General features: G+C 39.7%; 1 protein-coding gene across 2 annotated transcripts in view; it reads left to right on the top strand.

Moving 5' to 3' along the window:
- The window catches only part of POU6F2 (POU class 6 homeobox 2), a 507,841-nt gene that overhangs the window by 217,503 nt on the left and 269,551 nt on the right, over positions 1–20,787 (top strand). For both annotated transcript variants that reach the window (XM_088832426.1, XM_055421162.1), the window contains exons 3-4: positions 14,859–14,947; positions 18,159–18,387. In XM_088832426.1, coding sequence (XP_088688552.1) covers positions 14,859–14,947; positions 18,159–18,387 — 318 coding nt within the window. The remainder of the gene's footprint in view (positions 1–14,858; positions 14,948–18,158; positions 18,388–20,787) is intronic.

Genomic DNA, 20,787 nt, shown 5'->3' with positions numbered 1-20,787 from the left:
TTAAATTTTCTGAACATGAGTTCTCATATCATGGTGGGGGGGGGGGGGTTTGGTTAGAAGATTAAATGAGGTGACATATGTGGAATATTCTAGTCTATTGCCAGACTGATGCTCTAGAAATGTTAGTTTCTTTCACTGATCCTTTCTTGATTGAATCTTTTCTTCTAAATAAGGCATTTTATCCAACTATCATATTCTAGTCATGAAGTCTGATTCACCAAATCTTGAGGATATTTAGAGATTAATGTAAAATTTCTAGTTTATGCTATTACCTATTCTCTGTGCTATGAGAGTTCCAGAAAAGCATCTGCTTTATTGACTATGCTAAAGCCTTTGACTGTGTGGATCACAACAAACTGTGGAAAATTCTTCAAGAGATGGGAATACCAGACCACCTGACCTGCCTCATGAGAAGTCTGTATGCAGGTCAAAAAGCAACAGTTAGAACTGGACATGGAACAACACACTGGTTCCAAATCAGGAAAGGAGTACGTCAAGGCTGTATATTGTCACCCTGCTTATTTCACTTATATACAGTGTACAACATGAGAAGTGCTGGGCTGGATGAAGCACAAGCTGGAATCAAGCTTGCTGGGAGAAATATCAATAACCTCAGATATGAAGATGACACCACCCTTATGGCAGAAAGCGAAGAAGAACTAAAGAGCCTCTTGATGAAAGTGAAAGAGGAGAGTGAAAAAGTTGGCTTGAGGCTCAACATTCAGAAAACTAAGATCATGGCATCTGGTCCCATCACTTCATGGCAAATAGATGGGGAGACAATGGAAACAGTGACAGACTTTATATTTTTGGGCTTCAAAATCACTGCAGATGGTGACTGAAGCCATGAAATTAAAAGACGCTTGCTCCTTGAAAGAAAAGTTATGACCAACCTAGACAGCATGTTAAAAAGCAGAGACATTACTTTGCCAACAAAGGTCCGTCTAGTCAAAGCTTTGGTTTTTCCAGTAGTCATGTATGGATGTGAGAGTTGGACTATAAAGAAAGCTGAGCGCCAAAGAATTGATGCTTTTGAACTGTGGTGTTGGAGAAAACTTTTGAGAGTCCCTTGGACAGCAAGGAGATCCAACTAGTCCATCCTAAAGGAAATCAGTCCTGGGTGTTCATTGAAAGGACTAATGCTGAAGCTGAAACTCCAGTACTTTGGCCACCTGATGCGAAGAGCTGATTCATTTGAAAAGACCTGGGAATGGGAATGATTGAAGGTGGGAGGAGAAGGGGACGACAGAGGATGAGATGGTTGGATGGCATCACCGACTCAATGGACATAAGTTTGAATAAACTGTGGGAGTTGGTGATGGACAGGGAAGCCTGGCATGCTGCAGTCCATGAGGTCACAAAGAGTTGGTCACAAAGAACTGAGTGACTGAACTGAACTGATTCTCTGTGCCATATTAGCAGATATATTACGGCCAATGAATACTAATGCATTTTATTCATTCTGAGATATACAGCATTCTCCCTCATATTTTAATGCGACATCTTAAAGGGAAGATTTTAGGATGAAAATTCGGATGTGTCTTATAATCAGTGTTATGTCTTGGTATAATTGGCAGCTTTTTTTTTTGTTTTTGGTGGAACATATAATATTCATGAATTTTGTATCAGTAGCATCCTAGATTTGATGAAATGTGGTATATATTTTTAAATGACTGGACAGCTCTTCTTCCAATCTTTCATCTTTTCACCATTGTAGTTAATAATTGGCTCTGTTTTCTATTTCATTTCAGAGACTAACTACCATTGTAAAGCCAAATGTAAGCTCGAGAAGTTTAGTTTTTAAAATATTTGGACTTAAAACCTTGCTATTATCATCTGAGTCCAAGTCATGTTTCGTAGGCATATTTGTATAATATGAGCTCTGACACAGATCCAAAAATAAGTTAATATAGCAAATGGAAATTGCTACAAATTTGATCCTGTCATGTAATAGAGTTAAAATAATACTAAAAAACAATCTGAACAAGTTCTGTGAAGCTTTTGTTCTATTTGACTTTAAGTGGAACAAAATCTTCAGAACAAGAGGACAACAAAATAATGCTTTGCTAAAAGGCTGAAAGAATATGACCTAAATCTATTAGTGATAGAACACTCTATGAATGCACTCAAGTTAATAGCATCTTTTAGCAATTGATACTTTTTCAATTACAGTAATGCTAAGAAATAAATAGGCTAAGTGAGAGAAAAATGGTCAGAGACACATGAATTGGACTAGTTGTTTGTTCAGTTTTTTATAACCAATTCTCAAGGGGCAGAAATCTAACCAACAATCTATTGATGGGTCATTAATTTGAGTTTCCATATTCTAGATCTACTTCATCTTATTACAGGGGCAGTGTTTTGTTGCCCCAGCTCCAAAGGTTTGGCAGCACTTAGCAATCTGTACACTGAGTTGTGCAACCTCCTTTTCTTCCTGCCCAATCTTGTGTTGTCATGCTGTCATAGAAGCTCCATTACTGTAAAGTCTTGCTAACTAGGTGTGATGCTACAATTTCATGCAATGTAATTCCTCTGGGGGTATTTCCTTCCTGTCCTTTGCTGAGTTCTAAATGACCCCACTTTCACCAATCTTTAGTTGCACGCAAGAGTGATTGCAAATGCTACCCTTTTGGAGTATCTGTGTGGAAATGCAGTTTTATTTCAGCTTTAAGGGGTTTAAAATTTTTATTCCCCCTTTTTAAAAGCAGTGCTCTGGCTACTTTTGCAAAGAATGTGCTGTTCTGAGAGTAAATAACTGAAATGGAGAGGCAGACTCTTATCTTCATGGAAGCTCACAAATGGAAAAGCAAAGATATGGATATGGAAAGAGAAAGTGTCAGGAAAATTGCCATAAATCACAGAGCAAGGATATTGGGCTACATCTAGCATCAGTTTTGTTGTGTTTTAAAAAGGATAAATATGCTTCCCTTTAAGAATGTAGTAGCAACTCTTCCCGCTGTGAACCTCTTCACTGGGAGTCCTCCCACCGGGTTGCACAGGGTGAGACATGCTCCAGGGTTATTACTGTGATTGAGAGTGTGTCTCTGGAATGTTTGCTTTTCAGCATTCTCACCTGTCCCCGCCCAGCTTTCGTGAGACAGGATGTAACAGTCCACTGCCAATGTCTGCTAAAAGTTGGGCGTTTTAGGTGCAGCTACACTTCAAATGCCACCCAAGGGAATGAAAGAAGGAAGTTGGGGAGGAAGGAAGGGAGGAAAGTAGAAGGGAGGGAGGGAAGGAAGAAGGCAGGAAAGGAGTTATAAACGCAAAACCAGTGCTTCTCACACTTTATTGTGAGTATGAGTCACCTGGAGATTTTCTTTCAAGGCAGATTCTGATTCAGGGAGTCTGAGACCCTGGGTGGACTGAGACCTGCAGGTCTGCCTTCTTAGCAAGATCCCAGGTGATACAGGTGCTGCTGGTCCAGAGATCACATCTTGAATACGGAGACCCTAAACTAAATGCACGTGTCTTTTTGCTGATTATGAACATTATTTTAAAGGAGATTGGGATGCTTACTTCTTAGGAACTTGTCAGGATATATCTGGGAACAAATGGGACACAGGAAAAACCTGTGGAAGTCACTGGGCTTCTCTGGTGGAAGTCACTCTCCCTCACTGTGTTCCATTTTCCTTTCTCCATCACCCACATCCCAGACCTGGTACCTAGAGGTCTCTGGAGCCAGGGTCCACTAGGTACAGAAGAAAATACCCCCCGAATACGGTTTCTATCACGATATTGGGATTTATTGTGTTCTGTCTCTCTGGGACATTTCATGTGATTTATAGGGCAGTGTAAGTCTTGGAGTCAGATGGAATTTGGTTCAAATCCCGATTTCAAATTCACTAACTGTGGCCACAGGTGAGTTGCTTAACCTGTCTAAATCTCAGTTTCCAGATCTGTGAAAAGGGAATGATAATCCTGTAACACAGGGCTTCTTTGGAGATTTAATGAGAAAATGTATACAAAATACTAAACAAAGTGTCTGGCCTATAGTAAGTATTCCATGGATTCTAGCTATTATAAAATATTTGAGCAGTGGAGTAGTCTAGCTGATACAGATGAGGGCTTTCCATCGATCAGATAGCCTGGGATATAGTCACGTCTGTGTCACTAACTGGCTTCCCAGGTGGCTCAGAGGTAAAGAATCCAGCTAACAATGCAGGAGGCAAGAATTCAATCCCTGGTCCAGGAAGATCCCCTGGAGAAGGAAATGGCATCCCACTCCAGTATTCTTGCCTGGGAAATCCCATGGACAGAGGAGCCTGGTGGCTACAGTCCATGGGGTTGCAAAAGAGTTGGATGTAACTTAGCAACTGAACAACAAGTACATATGTTAGGTATGTATATAACTGAGTTACCTTCTATAAAGCTTAGTATCCTGTACAAACGGACATAATAATCATGAGCACCCTGCTGCTGCTGCTGCTAAGTCGCTTCAGTCATGTCCGACTCCGTGCGACCCCACAGACGGCAGCCCACCAGGCTCCCCCATCCCTGGGATTCTCCAGACAAGAACACTGGAGTGGGTCGCCATTGCCTTCTTCACATAAGCACCCTATAGGGTTATTATAAGGGTCGGTGGGTTTCCCAGGTGGCCCAGTGGGTAAAGAATCCGCCTTCAATGAAGGAAATGCAGGAGGTGTGGGTTTGATCCTTGGGTGGGGAAAATCCCCTGGAGGAGGGCATGGCAACCCACTCTAGTATTCTTGCCTAGAGGAGGAGCCTGGCGGGGTACAGTCCATAGGGTCACAGAGTCGGACATGATTGAAGTGAATGAGCACACACACATGCACGCGTAAGGGTTAATGCTGCTGTTTATTCGCTCAGTCGTGTTGGACTCTTTGTGACCTCATGGATTGTAACCCACCAGATTCCTCTGTCCATGGGATTCTCCAGGGAAGAATATTGGAGAAGGTTTCCATTCCCTCCTCCAGGGGATCTTCCCGACCCAGGGATCAAACCTGGGTCTCCCATATTGCAGGTAGATTCTTCACCATCTGAGGCACCAGGGAAACCCAAGGGTTAATTAGACATATATATGTGTGTAATGCATTAATGTGTAATTAATGTAGTACTTGGCACATAGAACTTTATATATCAAGCAAGTTATACCGATATCTCTATAAAATGATCAAGGCAAAAGAATTATTTATTCAAAATAAGGAACATTTTAGGAGTTGGTCAGACATTTCTTATGCCTGGAGGAGTGAAAAGAGAGAGCTGCTATGACTCCTCAAATCCTACCAGGTCACCCAGAAGCTCCTGAATGCTTTTGGACAGACCAGTGTCCCTCTGCAACAAAGCAGACACAGAACAAAGGGAGAATGGGAAGAAATGTCCAATGCAATGAGTTTTTCATTAACCTGAATTGCTTCAATTTAAAGGATTTTCCTTCAATCAGAGAATACACCCTTTGGGGTGGGAAAAAGGCTTTAAAATGTGTGTGTTGTCAGATCATGAGAGTATGTAGCAATTTAAAAAATATTTGTACTTGGCAAAATGAAATGTTGAGATCTTTCTATTCGCACAATCATTAATTGGCTGCTTTAATTGGACTGCCCCGTGAAATCTCAGTCTGGGAAAGTCAACAGTCTGTGATGATCTAATCACCTGCTCTTTGCAGTCACTGTGGATCTAGGGCCATGCGCTTACTGTACTGAGGGTCTCTGAGATCTTGTACCACATGTGTTATCAGAAGCGACTGCACCCAGAGGCCATCATTTCCAATTGAAAAAATGATTTTTTCCATTGTGGTTCATGGTTAAATCATATTCTGAATGTCAGTTCAGCAGCCTTGCTGCTGAAAGGCTGTGCAGAGTTCAGACCTCTGGAAGGCATGTAGGTCTGGAGAAGAGGGAACCCATACATCATTGTGGTTTCCACCTGACTTCTGTCTGAGCCAGGAGTTTGAGCTCGTGTAACCATGACATAGCCCTTCTATGTTACCTTCATCTCCTTCTCAGACTTGAGGTCCAAGTATCTGCAGGCACACCTTGTTTTATTGTGCTTTACTTTAATATGCTTCACAGTCATTGCATTTCTTTACAAATTCAAGATCTGTGGCTACCCTGTACTATCAGATAATGGTCAGCATTTTTATAAGTATTTTAAAATTACAATGTATACATTTCTTAGACATAATACTATCGCATACTTAATGGACTACAGTATAGTGTCAGTGTAACTTTTATATGCATTGGGAAACCCCCCAAAATTGTGTGAATTGCTTTATTGCATTATTTGCTTTGTTATGGTGATCTGGAACTGGATCCACAGTGTTCCTAAGGTCTGCCCATCTTGGGGGCTGCTCACCTAAGAACCTTAATATACTGAAAACAGTTTAAAAACTCAATGCGACTTTTGATGGGGCAGGTCTGTAGGTCAGGGTGACTGCAAGGAAAGCCTTGCAGATATTAGAAACAAACCCGAGTTGCTGTAAGAGGCTGGAGGCAGGGCTACTGCAAAAAGAACCATAGCAACTTCTGACCCTACCATTTGTACTGTGACGATGGCGAGAAAAATGGACTAGTTTTCCTCCCTTCTGCCTCATCTCCACCCTACCACACATGTGTGTGTGTGTGTGTGTGCACGCGCACACACACACACACACACACACACTTCACGTAAGCTTGCACCAAAATTTTAAAGCAAATTATCATCTTGGACCAGCTCAAGCATATTTAAAGTTAGTTCTCAGTAATTCATGCATATTTTACCATGGGTAGGCGACCTTTAAAATTAGGCCAGTGATTCCACCTCAGACTGTCTTGATCTCATTTCCTTGTCGTCAAACTTGGCAGCTGGTCAGGAGGGGAAAAAAATCTGTTTTTTGTTAGTGAAAGTGTAACACTGTTAGTAAGATAAGTCCGCAACTGAGAAAATACATCTTCTCTGTGATTTCTCCTTTAAGGAATTCATGCCCCGTCTCCCCATTTTAGGGATAGGTACTGAGGACTGATAGAAAACTAAGCAAAATTTTATCTTAAATTTCCACCAAATGGTATATTTACATGGTCATTGATAATAACATGCTAATTTGTGAATTCAGTCTTTTTCGGGGGAGAAAAAAGCCATGTCTAAATTCCTCTGGGGACACAAACACTCTTATCAGAATTCGCGCTGATTTGGAAAATGACCCTCAAAGCAGTTGTAAGTTTACATGCAATTTTCAAAATTTAAGGACCTTTGACAAGAAGGTCCCTAGGGCAGGCCATGCTTCATGGGCCATCAGCCACCGCAGGCACACACATCTCAGCACCCAGCAGGGTCCCATATTTGGAACTTAATGCTCTGAGGTCACCATCCTGAAATTCTTAATAATTTATCTTTGAAATTGTGTTTTGTCAGTCAGGTCCAATGGGATGACAAGAACATGGGGTGGGATGCCGGGAAGCTTGGAGCTCTGGGGGTCCAGCCACTATGTCCCCACCTCCCCAGGACACAGTGATTCTTACCCACCTGCTCTCTGCTTTGGGTGCCCTGGGAACCCTGAAAGCTGGAGTGTGACTCTCACCTTCACACCTCTGACCTTTTTTGGGGATCCGGGCTCAGGTGTGGGGAGAGTCATACAATCAACATGAAACTCACCACAATCCAGGTGTCCAATGCATCCCAGTGTGGAGATTGCAATCTCTTGGGTTTACCCATCTGGCATGGATTAAGGCAGCAATCCTGAGGAAGAGGGAGATTGACTTCTCAGCCCCAGGCTAGGGACTTGCCTTTGCATTTGGCATTCACCCCTGTAAATTATGTAGGCAGCCCTCCTGAGCACGGAAACCAACTCCCTAGATGGACATTAAAACACAGGATCGACACAACCTTCATGTCCCAAGGGGCTATGCCAGGATCCCCTCAGTAGGTTGACAGCAAGGACATCATCCCTGAATCCAGTGCAGTGTTGAGCATGACCCCCTGGTAGTGACCTTGCCAGAGGAAGTGGCCATTTACTGGCAAAAATGTGTTGAAGTTAGTAAAGCTTCTTAGATCAGGAAAGACATTTTTTAAATGAGACGGATCATTTTCAGGTGTCTTAAAATCTGTTTTCAAATTGTTTCAGCACATGTTGATACATATCTTCTTCATTTTAGGAACCACATACCTAAACACCAACATACCTATGTACATACATACATAACATATACACATACATACATAGGAGCATACATACATTCCAAGTCCAGAGCTGGCCTACAGCAGATACAAAGGTGAGTGGGAGTCTTTGCCCTAAAAGAATTTATACTCTTGTAGAGACAGCAGTGCTCAAGGGATAATCCATACCCCAAAGCTCTCCACATACCAACAGTGTGTTGTGGAATTTTGCTTAAGTATATTTGATGACTGTCTTTTTTCATCTCTTTTCTGAGAGGAAGAATTTACAGAAATTGAGAACTTTATTGGCCTGTATATCACAGGAGTTCAGCTATGCTTTTATGAGATGGATGTGAAAAAAAATGGTAAAAATTGTTGAATGAAGACTGAAGGGAGATTTAGGAAATTTTGAGAAGGGAAAAAAATATCTTTAAAGGTTTCCAGAGCACACATGGAGTAAGTCTACATGGAGGACTGAAGAAATTATTGAATAATTTTGATAGATACTACAAAAGCATCTTCAGATAGTCAACTCCAAATAAGGGATTTGTAGGTTTTCTTGTTCTTCTTTACCTGGATATCTTGAATCTCTGTTTAACTTTTCATGCTTCTGTGCAGCCTTAACATAAATATAGCTTTTAAAACCATGAAGGATCTAGACCCCTCACTCAAACATAACTGGATTTCCCACCACCAAAGGCCAGATAAGTCACCTGCTAACAGAATAAAGAGATCCATTCTTCCCATTAATGTCATGGACATTTACTGTTCTCCTGGCCTCCTTCAGTGGGTGAAGTTACAAGTACTTGACAACAGAACTTGCAAAAATGCACAAACCCTGTGTGAATTAATAAATGTTAGCTTTTTCAAGTGCAGCTTATTACTTTAGAGTCTCCAGGTCCACTGGGGATCTGTATAGTGTTCTGGACATAAATACATGTGTGACCAGTATCCTAAAGGAAACTTGACAGGTAATAAAAAAAAATTGCAGACAGTAGCAGTGGCTCTGGAAAGGTTTTTATAGACACCTCTGCTCCCTCTTGGCATTTAGGAATCTTGAAGAAATTGAAAGAAAGGGAAGTTTAATTTTGAGGGGGCTTCTGCCCTGCTTAGCTGAGTTCACATGCCCAACATGAAATAATAATGCATTCAACCACCCATGTTATAACAAGCAACCTCTGCATCACCTCACTCCCTGGTGAAAACAGCAGACAATGGGCAGGAAAGATATAAATGCCAGAAAAAGCTGAGGGATCCCTGTGACCTTCGTGTGATTATGTTTGTGCTAATGCATCACAGACAGAAACCCAAACTCTCCCTCTGAAGAACCCGATTCATTAAAAATGCATTGGTCATTAGCCAGGGAATCTCACAAACTGACTGTTCGAGGGATGGCCGAGGAGAAAGTGGAACTGGTGTATTCCGATGAGCCATTCAAACGTGCAACTCTGTTTTCTCCTCCATCTGCTCCTCTATTCTGGAGTGCAAATCTGTTTTACTTTTAGAAATGCCAAGATGTTCTAAGTCTTATTTGCCTCAGTTAATAAAAAGCATTATACAAAATAATATTTTTTTTAATTTGCAAAAGCAAAGCTAACTTACTATAAGGAATGCAGTGATGGTCATTCAGGAACTCTGACCTTGACTTGGGGGTGGGGAAGCATGCAATTTTTGAGACTTCTTCAATCCAGAAGGCACTAAAGGGGTATCACCACCTCCCTCCCCAGTTCTGTGGATGGCCAGGCCCCCCAGAGCAGAAAGAGCAGCCAGCAGCTTTGCAGATATTAGATATAAGACCAACACTGGAAAGGTAGTGTTGAATGAACCAATGCTCTGACAAGCAGGCATCTCAACAATTAAAATTAAGTTTTATTGTGGTATTTCAGCCAAACTCCTGATCAGTCTTTCAGTGTCTCCAACATTTATGAGTTATCCTTTCCTTAGCAGACTTCTATCAGGGATCCCTGTATTTAGAGAAGTGACTCCTATTATATAGCTATTTTATTTTATTTCCTGGTCACCTTAGTATTTATTTTTAACTTAGGCACTCAGAAATTAAAGCCCATTAATATATTTTGACATTGGGGGGAAAAAATTGAATGAAGACCCCAAACTGTAAATGTTATAGGAGGCCAATTCATTTGCTTTTCAGTCAACAACATTCATTAATTGCATCTGATAAAGCTACAAAAGAAATAAGAAATGGAATATAGCTATTTTAAATTTTATGTTATGATCCCTTTTAAAATCAGGTTTTGGACTACTTGAGGTACCTATGAACATTATAAAATAGATGCATCTGACACGGGTTGTCCCCTTGCTGAGCTAGAATGCCACAGGGTTACAATGGAAGAATGCTTCAGCTGAAGGAACTTGAAGGGCCAAGGGAGTAATTCTTGCTGATGACCCATCTGCTGTTGTAAAACTAACTGTACATGGCATCCTCAACACAGAGAGATTCAGACTTGCCTGGACAGCATCTGAGCCACTGTGTGTTCCCATGGTCTTCTATCACCAGTGGAGTTTTATAAAAATGTACACATTGGCCGCCTCTTAGATAGTCTGTCAGTAGCTTTATGAAGGATGTATTCAGCAATCTCCATAGACAAGCTATGGTCTTGGTGAGAATTTGGGAGCAAATTGCCAGTATCTTTGTGCCATATTACCTGGTCATGTTACTGTGGACCAAAGGAAGCATTATCGATGAACATCTCACTTCGTAGGCTCTTATAGGCCTGACCATTTAGTTCAGATCCAAACATTTATCGAGTGGTACAGAGCACACAGGTAGGGTGGGGTGTGAGTTAATGGGGACAGCACATGTAGGCATGGGAGTATGTATTGAGTAGACTTGGGGCAAGAAGATATGATGGGCAAATTAAATAACATATTGTATTGAATAGAAATTAAATCTTATAACTAGTCAAGAGAAACAGCAATTTTGTGACAAACATGCACTTTTCTAAGATATTTACAAATATATGTGCTCATTTAATTCTCACCATAGCAACCCTATGAAAGACATAGAATTATTTCCCCAGGTTTTTGCAAGAGGAAGCTGTCCTTACACATGAAGAAACTGGAAAACTGGCCCAAGTTCACACAGCTAGTTAACTGGCCAGGCTAAATCTCAACCCAAATATAGTTTCAAATTTAAGAGTCCTTGCTTTTATCCTGTCCACCAAACTGCTTTTAATATCTAAACTAGAATATATAGCTGACAAGGAACTACTGTATAGCACAGGGAACCTATATGGGGAAAGAAGCTTAAAAAAAGAGTTGATATATGTATATGTATAACTGACTCACCTTGCCATACAGCAGAAAATAACAGAACATTGTAAATCAACTATACTCCAATAAAATTAAACAAGCAAAAAACAAAACAAAAATTGGAATTGTGATTGAATTTGCTAAGAAGCTAATAATTTAGAGATATTTCCAAAATTGATGCTAAACAAGAGTAACTAGTGAAGTGGATGTCCATACTATTTTAAAGGAATTATACCAGCCCCCAATTAAAAGCCAAACCTCTGTCTCCATTGAGTGAATATTCAATCAATGTGAATGATACCTACATTTAAAGCTGGACATAAAGCATTAAACCAGCGAACATAGTCCTTGCCCTTCTAGATCTCACAGTTGCTGCCTGACAAGTCCAGACTATTAAATTCAGAACAGGCCACAGAGGGCTTTCTGTGCTTCTTTGATATCCAGAAAGGTAGCATATTTCCTGGGACTGTGATCAGGAGTAACCTGCCCGACCCATGTAAGTTCACGTTTTCATATCTGTGCCCATATCTAACCTCAAATTCTCTGCTAACTTACAGCTGAGCCCTGCTTCAAATCTCTCTGAAACCCTTAGCCAATGTCATTTATTCTTTCTGACTGCTGTATCCCCTCTCTGACTTCTGAGAAGGCCCCTGATTTGGGAGCTGCCTTATGACCCAGACTGATTAGTTTATAGTCCTACAAGGTTAAGCATGATACATACGTTTGGGGGAAATGAAGATGCGCATTAAGAAGAAACATTACTCTTTGATCCAGGCAGAAGAGCATACATAATCTTCTCTAGAGCCTGTGAAAGACTTCATTTTACACATGAAATTGTGTGGAATTGCCCTGGACCGCACTGAACATGGTTTTTGAGAATAACCAGCCTCAAATCAAGCTGCTATGTGCTGGTGAAAGCCTCCAGCAACAGAGAATAAAATGTAAGCAAATGTAATCTGTGTCAAGTTACGGGTAACAAAGACACCATCTTGTGACACTGTGCCTGAATGGGACAGATCTCAAACATTACATGATGTGGCATTAGAAGCAGAATCAAAAAGTGGTCCTAGTACTGATGAAAGAAGTATGAGACAGAAGGGCCTGGCACAGTATAGAAAAAATTTTAAATTAAAATATATGTATTTTGGGGAGGGTGGTTTAAGAGAGTTTAATGTGAAAGCATAAAGATATGCTGAGGTCATTACTGCAAAATAAAAAAGAGGCATGTGTTTGCAGATAACTTGAGCTGAAGATATAAAGAAAGAAACATACTTACATCATGATCATGATATGATCAACATCAACATGATCAACATTAGCGATCATTCCTATTTTCATGCAAAAGTCCTGCAGGCAATCATTGCTCCTTTCTGAAAATGAGATAGTTCGAGCATTCCAACAGGAGAGTGAATCAGTGGCTTAAATTTGTTCACTCCCTACTCAAGATATGTGTGTTTAAATTGTATAAAAAGATTTTTGTCTTTTTCTGTGCATTGTAAAACTTCCTTCTTACAGTCAGACATAAAAAACCATGTCCGGAAAATATAAAGAACAAATCAATTTTTAAAAGCATCTTCATAAACTAAACCAAAGGAGGTTTTTAACCATTTGAGAATTTACCTAATTGATCATCACTAGGTATCTGGTTAGCTCTATAAAAGGAGATAAAGCTCTACTGAAAATTTGAAGGCAAAATAGGACTTGAGTGTATAAGAACTGAAGTTGTGAGATTTACACTGCATAATGCACCTCCCAGTTTAAAGTGCCCTGCTACTCAAGCATAATAAATAAATCACATATAAAAAATTTAGAAGAAAGGTCTCCTGCACATTATGGGAAAATTGTGGGCATCTTATGATGGGTCATCTTACCCTTGTTATTAAATGACAGCAATCATTAAAATGCCAAACATATTTTGACAGAATTCACTTTATAAAATGTCAGCAAGGCTGTGTTTTTATTAGTTTGTTCCAAATCAATTTAGAAATTTCAATAGAATGCTTGTAAGTATTCCCCAAGCAATGTCCATTCCTGACTTTCTGCGCAAAAAAAAATATTACAAATTAATCAGATTTTCAGATTTCTGTATAATGGCTTTGCACATTTATTGCTTAATCCTATTATAAAATGCTGTTATGATTGACACATGGCTGTGGAGATAGAAGTCAATTGAATAATATGTAGCAGTCAATTTTATTTGTAGCTTAATACGCTGAAGTGTTTTTTCCCCATTTCCATTATTTATAAGTCTGTCCCTTTGGAGAATATATAGAAGAATTCGTTTTAAATGAGCCAATAATACCTTCTTTAAAATTTATAAGTGTGACAGAATCATATCTTTTCTTCTTGGTCATCCATGGCCTGCCAGTAAATAGGGCTTGAATTGTCTTCCACTTGCTATTCATAGGACAAACATCAGAAAAGAGGATCTTGTTAAGGATGGCTTGGAATTGGATTTCAACCACCAAGAAAACAAAAGCTTCCATCTAAGAATCCTAAAAAATGGCTGCTAGCTTTATTTATTTGTTTGCTTGTTCATTTATTCCTGTATTTATTGTTATGGCCACTATATCACATTCTATGGTTGATCCTGAAACAGAGCATATAAGCAAACCCAGAGAACATTTAAGAAGATTTGAAAGATCTGCTATTTTGATTGAATTTTGTTTCCCATCCTTTAGCATCCAACAGGATTCTAGCAAAACAAATATGTTATGTTCTAGGCTCACCACAGTGGGGCTCCTTGTGGGTAGGGTGATGGTCAGTTAGCACGGAGGAAATTTGCTTAGGGAGATACATGTACTTTTTAGGACCTAAGTGCCACCGCAAGAACCTACTGTACAGCATAGGAAACTGTACTCATTTGTAATAACCTATAAGGAAAAAGAACATATATATACATTACCTATATATATATATAACTAAATCTCTGTTCTGTACACCTGAAATTAATACAACATTGTGAATCAACTATAATTCAATCAAAAAAAGGAAAAGGTCTTGTTTTCTGGAAAATGCATCCATGAGATTCATGTCTGAAGTATGTGTGGAGAAAGAACTCAAGGGTATGAAGCCATGTTAAGGGATAATATAGATGTGCTTGGTCATGTCTGAGATCACGTTTTCCCTGGCTTTGGGAAATTAGATTAGGTGTTGCCTGCCTATGCATAAAGGATGCAGTTTCGCACACAGGGGCCGCATTGGCACACCCCCTGCAAGCTGATGTATAATGCAAGCCTATTAGCACGAGGGATGATGGTGTCATTTTCTCTGCTGTCACGGCCTTCTCCCTCCTGGAATGACTTTGTCCATCCCCAGCGTCCGTTAGCATAATGTATGCAGTTGACAAGTGATTTGAGCTCTGGAGCTATTGATAAAGCACTCTGGCATATCATCTGTGCCTTAATGTTATGTGACATCACAGGAAAATGGGGTTATGTGAAGTTCCCAGGCTGGATTTTATATTAAGGGCTCACTTCTCTTTTGAATTCCAGGGGCCAGAGGAAACCCAGCACTGTCAGACCCAGGCACTCCTGAACACCAGGCCAGTCAGACCCACCCCCCTTTCCCGGTTGGACCACAGGTCAGTATCTTTCAACTGCTGTATTTGGCTGCATTTCCAATGGTTTAACCGTATAAGTAACCAAACAAATGAAATAAGAATGAGTTAAAACCAGTTAACTCCAACAGAGCAAAGATGGTAATAAATTTTTGTATGGGAAGCTGTATGACTACATTATTTATGAAATACCATCAAGAAAAAAGAATGTGTTAGCAGAACTCTTCTCTTTTTCAAGGGGATGTTGATTTTAATCATTTGGAAACTTTTTTTTCCCCTAAAACCCACTACAATTGTGCTGTTGGTTACCATGCAGTTTTCTGGAAAGTAAAACTTTAATGACTGGAGTGTGAAGAAAATTAAGTTATTTCAACCTTACTATAGCTGGTTTTTGAAATACAAGACATGATTTAATATAAAAAAGTTAATGCAATTTTAATGCAAGTTCAGCTTATTGGGTTTGACAATATTGTACATCACATATAGCTCCTGCATTAATAAAGAAATACATTCATTATTTTTTAAAGTCCAATATTTGTTTTTTGCCGCCTGGTGTGGTTATATGAAGATGTAGAATGCAATTATAAAAGGCTGGGCATTTAAAAAAAAAATCTCTGCCCTTTAGTGTGAAGCTCTCAGAGTTCACCCACTGTTACGGAAAAGGATGCTGATCCTTGAGCCTTTCTCCCTCTTTGGCTGTGATAGTTTTTCCTGAAAATGAGTCACTTTCAGCACTTTGGGGATCACCAGGCCAAGCAAAGCTTGAAAACCCACGTTTAGAGCTTGAGTTGGTCTTGACTTTCTTATTCCAGCTGCCATCACATCTCAGATTGGCCTCAGATTCCAACGTCCATCTCAGAGCATGGATGCCTCTGTGCTCCAGACAGAAAGCCTGGGGAGATGCCTGAACTCTGATGGAGCCTAGAGGGAATTTTACTGGGCATCTCAGAAACTAACTTCTTTTGGTCATGCCCTTTCTAATTTCATGCTTGTGACATGGTGTGTGTGTGTGTGAGCATACCAAGTGTAACAACTCTAATGCCTTCAGGTTAGAAACAGAGCAAAACAGACCCAGTGAGAAGCAAGGGACACTGGGACAAAGTAAGAGTACGTGCCCTACTTTAATCCCTTGAATTCAATTTTTAAAAAATGCTACAGGCTGCATCAACCAAATCTGTGGCTTGTACACAGTCTGACACTGCCTATTTGCCTACCCTCTCATCCTGGTATTACTATTGGCAGCGATATGACACCAGCAGTCTGAAGATCAGCTTATCATTTTGTACTTATTCCTAAAAACACGTTTATTTTCTCTTTTAGTGTAACTTTTAAAAAGAGGCGGAGAAGGCAATGGCAAGCCACTCCAGTACTCTTGCCTAGAAAATCCCATGGATGGAGGAGCCTGGTAGGCTGCAGTCCGTGGGGTCGCTAAGGGTCGGACACAACTGAGTGACTTCACTTTCACACATTGGAGAAGGAAATGGCAACCCACTCCAGTGTTCTTGCCTGGAGAATCCCAGGGACGGGGGAGCCTGGTGGGCTTCCGTCTATGGGGTCACACAGAGTCGGACACGACTGAAGCGACTTAGCAGCAGCAGCAGATATATTAGGTGCTAGTCCCGTGGAGTTCAGAGGAGTGGTTCTAAAACCAGGGTGCATGGGGTTCCACTGCTTCTTCAGGGGGCTCTCTGGAAGGGGTCTTGAGGGGTGACTTTAGGGAATAACCAGAAAGTGGGCCCAGCTCTCCCCACCATGCTTGAGATAAAGCCACCCCACCTCTCCAAATCTGTTCTGTGTATGGAAAGAGGGGTGAGGTATGGGCTCTGGAATAGCCTGGCTGGATCTGAAACCCCCCACCCCCCTTCTGTGAGTCATTGGTCACTCATATGTCATTGGTAGGACATCAGAGTTAATACATGTTAGAATCATGTCTTGCTATTATGCATTGGGCTTTGTACTATGCTTACCTTTTCCTTTATAGAATCATACTGCGTTAAAAACAAAAAAGTTGAAACTCCCCAATGAGAGTTTTTTATTGGTTCCTCTAGAAGAGAAATGAGGATGGAATTAGGTCCATTGCTCCTTCAGGGGTGCAATGAAAGTCCCGTATATCACCCTTCTGGTTATCTGGTCTGGTTGCTCAAGGAGTCCTTCCTATTCGTCAGTCATCCTGAAGAGCCACACCTGTGCTCTCACCTGAGCTCAGACACATCTGGTGCTGAGAAGTCCACACCTGTGCAGTTGCCTTGCCATGTCAAACAGTGGCTGTTGGATTAAGTAGTGGATATAAATATGTGTTTTTAGTGTTGTTTTAACTGGACAAAGAATATTAGCATAATAACAAAAGAAATTTTTTAAAGCTTTTAAAATTTATCCTCATCAAATGTCTTTGTTTTCCTATGTTCCTTAATGTGTAATTTTACTATTTTAATAGTGATTTCTTAATCATTTACTTAATTATTATCCAGTTAATTTTATATATTCTCATAAATATTTTCTGTTTTTCTAGAGATGTCAGAATAACCCATTTTAAAGACTATGTAATATCTTACCATGTTTAGTACTGTAACAAACTTTTTTAACATTTATGTATTTTTAAATGTAATGCATATTTTCATTTATCTTTTTTAAAAAATTATATCTTCAGAAATTCCAGGAATATTTTCTGAGTCAAAAGAAGATGAATATTTTTGTAGCTCTTGATACGGATTTTCAAACTGCTTTCCAAAAGGCTTATGCCAGTTCACATGTCCTAAATCCATACAGTGGTGTCACTATAGACTTACCAGCTTTGGGTAAATCTTTTGCATTTTTTGCTAATGTAATAAATGAAAATAGTATTTCACTGCTCTTTTTGAATCAACAAATTCCACTGATTCTAATGAGTTATTTTTGAAACAGAATAAGTTAACAGAGAGTTTCAGATATATAAGAGGTAGGGTTCATTGGAAGAAAATATGTAAGTGAAAATTCATTTAAAGAATAATATATAAATGTAGAGTATTATTTTGAAAGATATTTGTGCTTTCCAACCAAATAAAAGTTTCCAAAAAATTAATGAAATACAATTTCGATTTTGTTTTCTACAAGTCACTCATTTTCTCTGGAATAGGACTTGTTTCTTTGCTACTTGTTCAGGAACTTTCTGACCGAGCTTAAGTGGAAGAAAAATGCTCTAAAAGCCCATATCTTAGTTCCATTGGAAAGTGAGCTGGGATTGTCTGTTCCCTTGCAGCCACTTCTGACAGCACAACAGTTAGCCTCTGCAGTTGCTGGTGTGATGCCCGGAGGCACGCCGGCCCTCAACCAGCCTATCCTCATCCCCTTCAACATGGCCGGACAGCTAGGGGGGCAGCAAGGACTGGTCCTCACACTGCCTACTGCGAATCTCACCAACATCCAAGGGCTGGTAGCAGCAGCTGCAGCCGGAGGCATTATGACTCTGCCATTGCAAAATCTACAAGGTAACCCACTGTGTCTCTGTGTCCTATAGGGTGTTATCCACTGACCCCTATTCTCTATAGTGGACAAGTGCTCTGAATGTTGAATGTGGTTTAAAGTTGCTTTCACCATAAAGGCAATGGAAGGTTTATGTAGGAAGCAAAGTTTCAGGGTGTCTGTGAATCCTGAGTTTGCTTAAGTCATGGACTGTATCAGTCTTTATGTTTTAATATTGATTTGAGTCTTTTCAGGGCTTCTGGAAGCATTTATGAGCAATCATTGAATGACACATCAAAAACTTAGATGTCAAATGATTGTGTCATTATTTGAGGACTTGAAATATAATCTCATGAGTTCTTCAATTTAGCCACCTGCAGAGAAAGGTTAGACATTACTTTGTGTGTGAAGTATTTAGAATATCTCAAATAAAAGGTATCATTTGGAATAAACTTATTTTTCTTAATATATTTTAGTTATAATTATTAAAGAAAAATTATGTTATTTGAGGTCATATTTTATAATGTGAAAAACAGACATATAGAGAACTCTTATCTTATATAATCATGAGCATGTAATAAGAATTGAACTCTAACTTTACTCAGGAAGAGTAATTCTCTTGATAGCATGAAAGTTTTTATTTTTTCATTAGAAGATTTGGTAACACTGACTGATAGACTGATTTACAAAAGACTGTCAGAGGAAGAACTGTTATGATGAAAGATAGCTTGAATATGAGGAGGATGCCTAAAAAGGAGCAAACAAATTTATTTTGGACTGATCAAAGAAGGTTGCTTTCTCCATTGATATAAATGTTGGAAAAAAATTTTTTTTTCAAAGTGAGACTTTGGTTGGGCAAGTTATCAGAATAATGATGTAAAGTACTTTTTCAGTTGGTCAAAAAGTCAGGGCTTCTTGTTTTCTCCATTGGTATAAATGTTAGCAGTTGAATTTTTTATGGAGTGAGAGTTTGGTTGAGCAAGTTATCAGAATAACAAATTTAAAGTACTTTTTGTAGCTCAAAAGTTAGGGCCCTTTAAAACCTATTAAATTAGTCAGAGTGTCAGTCCAACGATTAAGGAACAGACCGAGTAAGACCTGGTTAACTCTTGACCCAAACTTCTTTACACACTGTTTTAGTGTCCCACCCATTGTGGCCACTTTTTGACTTTCACTTTAATGTTTAAAACAAAGTCTCTCTTATACCATTAAACTGTGCCAAGAAACCTGCCGTTCATAAATCATGCATGCTCAGGACACGCTAATGCACAAACTTTACTTGTTTCAAATTTGAGAGTGCCTGGGAGGCCAGGATCTCAAGATTAAGCAAATAAGGCAGGAATAAACAAGGTGAAAGCTAAAGCAACAAAGTGTAGGGAGAGGCTTTTTAATGTCGGTGGATGATGAAAACTTAATGAAGAAACGGGCATTATCAAAATGCAATCTTCCATTTGGAACATTTGCGCTTATGGGAATATTGAATATTATAAATAAACATAAGCTCACGGAGTTCCTAGGTCATGAATTAATCTTGTTTGGTTAAAGTGGATGCCAAAGACAGAGTCTAAAAAGGCCAGTCTTTTTGTATCTTTATTATGATTTGGTGTTCTTAGGATTTTAGTGCCTGATTATTTTTAAGGGTTCGGTATGAGTGACTGGTCCAGTGTGGACTCCCGTCAAGATTTCCCCCTCTCTCTCTTTTTAATTATTCAATTTAGTATTAGCTTTTAGTTTGGAATTTGGTTCTTTGGAATTTGGCACCTTTGGTTTCAGAAAATGAATCCTAAGATTTGTATCCTGTTTAAGTAGTTTCCATAACAGTGCTAGCTCTTCTTATCCCTTGGTGCTTCTCACACAATTTCCATATTGGCTCCTCTTCAGAAGAGTATTAAAACTGATGGTCAAGTTCTTCTCTAAGGGGACATTTGTCCCTTTGTCTCCATGTTTGAAATTTCAGTAATGCTGGAGGGGAGTCAGGAGGTCATTAATAAACACCTCCCAGTTGTAAGTCAGCCAGTTATAGGAAGTTTCCTAGTTATTCTTAACACTCAAACTCTTCCTCCAAACACCTTTCTCTTGTTTATCATTATGAATGAATCCCAACTTCTAAGTCACTGTTAGGGTCTGAGAAAGTTCTCTCCCAGTTTCCTTGGACTTTTTGTTCCTGTCACATCTTCCTACATAAGTTCTTCACCACCCAGAATTCACTAGCCTGAGAAAAGACCAACCATCCCTATTTGCAGGGCACTGGGGATTTTTCTTGGACATAAGACTTTCACTGTTGAAACAAGCAAGTCAGTTCAGTTGCTCAGTTGTGTAAACTCTTTGTGACCCCATGGACTACAGCACGCCAGCCTTCCCTGTCCATCACCAATTCCCAGAGCTTGCTCAAACTCATGCCCATTGAGTCAGCCATCCAACCATCT

Source organism: Moschus berezovskii, chromosome 3 (genome assembly GCF_049115385.1).
Source record: "Moschus berezovskii isolate FMDL1 chromosome 3, NW_MosBer_1.0, whole genome shotgun sequence".
Taxonomy (NCBI): domain Eukaryota; kingdom Metazoa; phylum Chordata; class Mammalia; order Artiodactyla; family Moschidae; genus Moschus; species Moschus berezovskii.
Note: the sequence above shows the minus strand (reverse complement) of the source record. Positions and strands in the feature narration are given on the sequence as shown.